This window comes from Macadamia integrifolia, chromosome 13 (genome assembly GCF_013358625.1).
Source record: "Macadamia integrifolia cultivar HAES 741 chromosome 13, SCU_Mint_v3, whole genome shotgun sequence".
Taxonomy (NCBI): Eukaryota; Viridiplantae; Streptophyta; class Magnoliopsida; order Proteales; family Proteaceae; genus Macadamia; species Macadamia integrifolia.
Window position 1 is genome coordinate 12,674,231 of NC_056569.1, and position 2,703 is coordinate 12,676,933.

Here is a 2,703-nt window from a genome sequence, read left to right on the forward strand (position 1 = left end):
TTTGGTTTAAAAAACTAGAATATTTTCATGGGTTTGGTTTCGATTTTATGACAAACCATTGTATCAAACTGAATTACCTATTTTCAAACCAAATAAAGAACCGGTTAAAATTATATTCGTTTTTTAAATATTTTAATCAATGTGTATGATAAAATATATTCTATTTAAAGTTGGAAAACTTTCAATGCATCATGACCCTAACAGATTAGAGCTTTTTTGATTGGTGAAGATATAAAAAGTTCACCCAAACACCGAAAATACGATGCTAAACCGAATAAGGCACAATATCAAACTGAGTCAATTCGATTTTGAAAAGGTCTTCCCATTCTCGGTTCGATTTAGATTTCTGCATTTTTCCCTTGATCAAACCAAAACCAAACTGAATAACTGAAACCGAACCGATTTCACCTTTAACTTGAGCCCTTTAATAATTGTGTATGCCTCAATGTGACCAAATGGTTTTAGAAATGGAAAAGGTCTTGGGCGATGAGGTATTAATGTAGAATACTGGACCTGAACAAGCAGTGGTAGCAATTCCAGCTTTGGCTACTGCAGGTGGGCTGGGCATTGGTTGATGAATTGATAAATTCTGAAACAAGATAGAGCCCAAGCCTGAGCACAGAGCCACAGACCATCCCAGTTCTTTGTTATTATCAGAGGAAGTTCACCATGTTCACAATCAACAAGCAAGCAAGCTTTTCCTTTACATATTATAAGCTTTATGTAGCAGAGAACACATCTGGTATATGTATCAAAGCTCATATCATCAAATCCATATAGACATAAAAACTACATATAGAAGATGAACAGAACCATATATTTACTTCCTATCAAGAGCTCAGCTCAGCTCTCATGAACATGAAGTCAAAGAATCAATATGTGAAAGCCTTCGCCGCTTGTTTGGAAGTGTAGTAATTCCTGGTGGTGAGATCAATTCCGGCGAGGCCCCGGAAGCCCTGTCAAGGACATTCCTCAGAGCCTGATGAACAGAAGTTGCAAGGAAGTTTCTCACTTCAGCATTCTCAGCAGTACTCCCTTCTATGGAGCTACTAGTCATTAATACTAAGACATTCTTCACTCTGCATCCCAAGGTTGAGATCTCTGCACTCATAGTCTTCAAATGGAGTGCCTCAAGTGTTTGTCTCAGATCAGTGAGAAGCTCTGGACGATAATCACAACACAGAGTTGCTTGGATACAAAAAGGGTGGTGTCCTGAAGATGATGATGACCCATCATCCTCATGATATTTAGCTTCAACTCTCACCTCATCCACATCCATTGGGATCACAAAACCTTTACTAGCTTCAATTGCATTTCTCTTCAACTCCTTAACATTACTAATCACCTCTGCTAGCAATGTTGCCTTGTCCGTCTGATCATCACAAAACAACAACATTATAGCACCTTTAACCACCATTTTAATGAGCTAATAAAAAGATTCTAAGGTCTCCAAAATATGGACAAGGAGATAAAGCTAAAGAAAAATCAGAACCCCTCTTGGTATTCAAACCTTTTGTTGGATTTGCTTTCCCAAATCTCCAAAAAAAAAACTACCCAGTCATTCAGAGACAGCAGAATAAACCAGAGAGGCAGCCAGAAACTGTATGTGTCGGCACCAGTTGATCAATCTCAGTAACTCATAGGGATTCCCCATGATAGTAAAAGAGAATAAACACAGAAAAGTAAAAGCAAACAAAAGGAAAAGTGGAAAGGAACAGAAATGTTTCACTCTATTTGATTCTGAATAATGATTCGAATATACGAGCAATATATAATAGATTTAATGCATTAAAACTTGATTAATTAACTGAAATACCAATAATTGAATCATTCACCAACCCATCTACAGAAGTGACAAGGGGAAGAGGAAATCAAGGAACCAAACCTTTTCTGAACAGGGGACAAGCTTCCGAAGAGTAGCGAGATGGGCATTAATCCTCTCCCTACGCCTTCTTTCGGCCTCGCTATGGCTTTTCAAGGCCGCAAGGGCTTTGGCTTCAGGAATAGTCTTCTGCCCCAATCTCGTTGGAGCCTTGACGAGCTCCCCCTTCTCACTATCCAGAACCAACGAAGAAGACCCACCTCGACCCATCACGGTCCGCATCCCAGATTGCTGCGAATATGACTGAGAGAACCCATCAAAGAATCTTGGAAAATCAGTAGAATAAGCATCGCGTGAATTAATCCAGGCCATATCGATCTTAATTTTAAGCTAATCAATCAACCCAGTAGAGAGATCTTAAGAAACCCAAAGAAGAAGTAACAAAGAACCAGGTGGACGATTGGTAGGAGAAGGCCAAAAGAACAACCTTCGACGACGCAAGACCTCTTCTATACCTCCACTAAATCTCCATGTTGTGCTTCTTCTCATACTTTCCATTACGCACAAAAGAAACACAATAAGAACTGGGGAAGTAAAATCAATGGGAAAATGCCCACATTTTCTTCTTTATCGTCTTAAATTCCAGCATTTCGATCTTGACTTTGGGTGCTTTCCAAGTCTTGAACGATGAGACGTCGAAATACCCACTTGCAGAAAACTTGCACCCCTCAAATAATTTACAAAAGGAAGAGATTTGAGATTTAGAAGGGGAGAAGAATGGTAGGAAAGATGATGTTTTTATGGAGAGTGGGAAGCAGCAAAGCAGAGAAGAAGCACCACTACAGAAGCTGTAAACCAGGGAAAACCACTAATCGATAGTG

General features: G+C 39.3%; 1 protein-coding gene across 1 annotated transcript; it reads right to left on the bottom strand.

The window, feature by feature from the left end:
* Positions 1 to 600: 600 nt before the first annotated feature.
* Positions 601 to 2,703, bottom strand: LOC122058870 (putative transcription factor bHLH107). The gene is made up of 2 exons (XM_042621573.1): positions 1,886 to 2,703; positions 601 to 1,372 (listed from the first exon to the last, which is right to left on the bottom strand). The coding sequence occupies exons 1-2, from the start codon at positions 2,192 to 2,194 to the stop codon at positions 851 to 853; spliced, it is 831 nt and encodes a 276-aa protein (XP_042477507.1). The 5' UTR covers positions 2,195 to 2,703; the 3' UTR covers positions 601 to 850.

Coding starts and splice junctions, on each gene's coding strand:
- LOC122058870 (XM_042621573.1), bottom strand. CDS start 2,194: ATGGCCTGGATTAATTCACGCGATGCTTATTCTACTGATTTTCCAAGA. Junction 1,373..1,885: donor TTGTCCCCTGTTCAGAAAAG/GTTTGGTTCCTT, acceptor TGTGATGATCAG/ACGGACAAGGCAACATTGCT.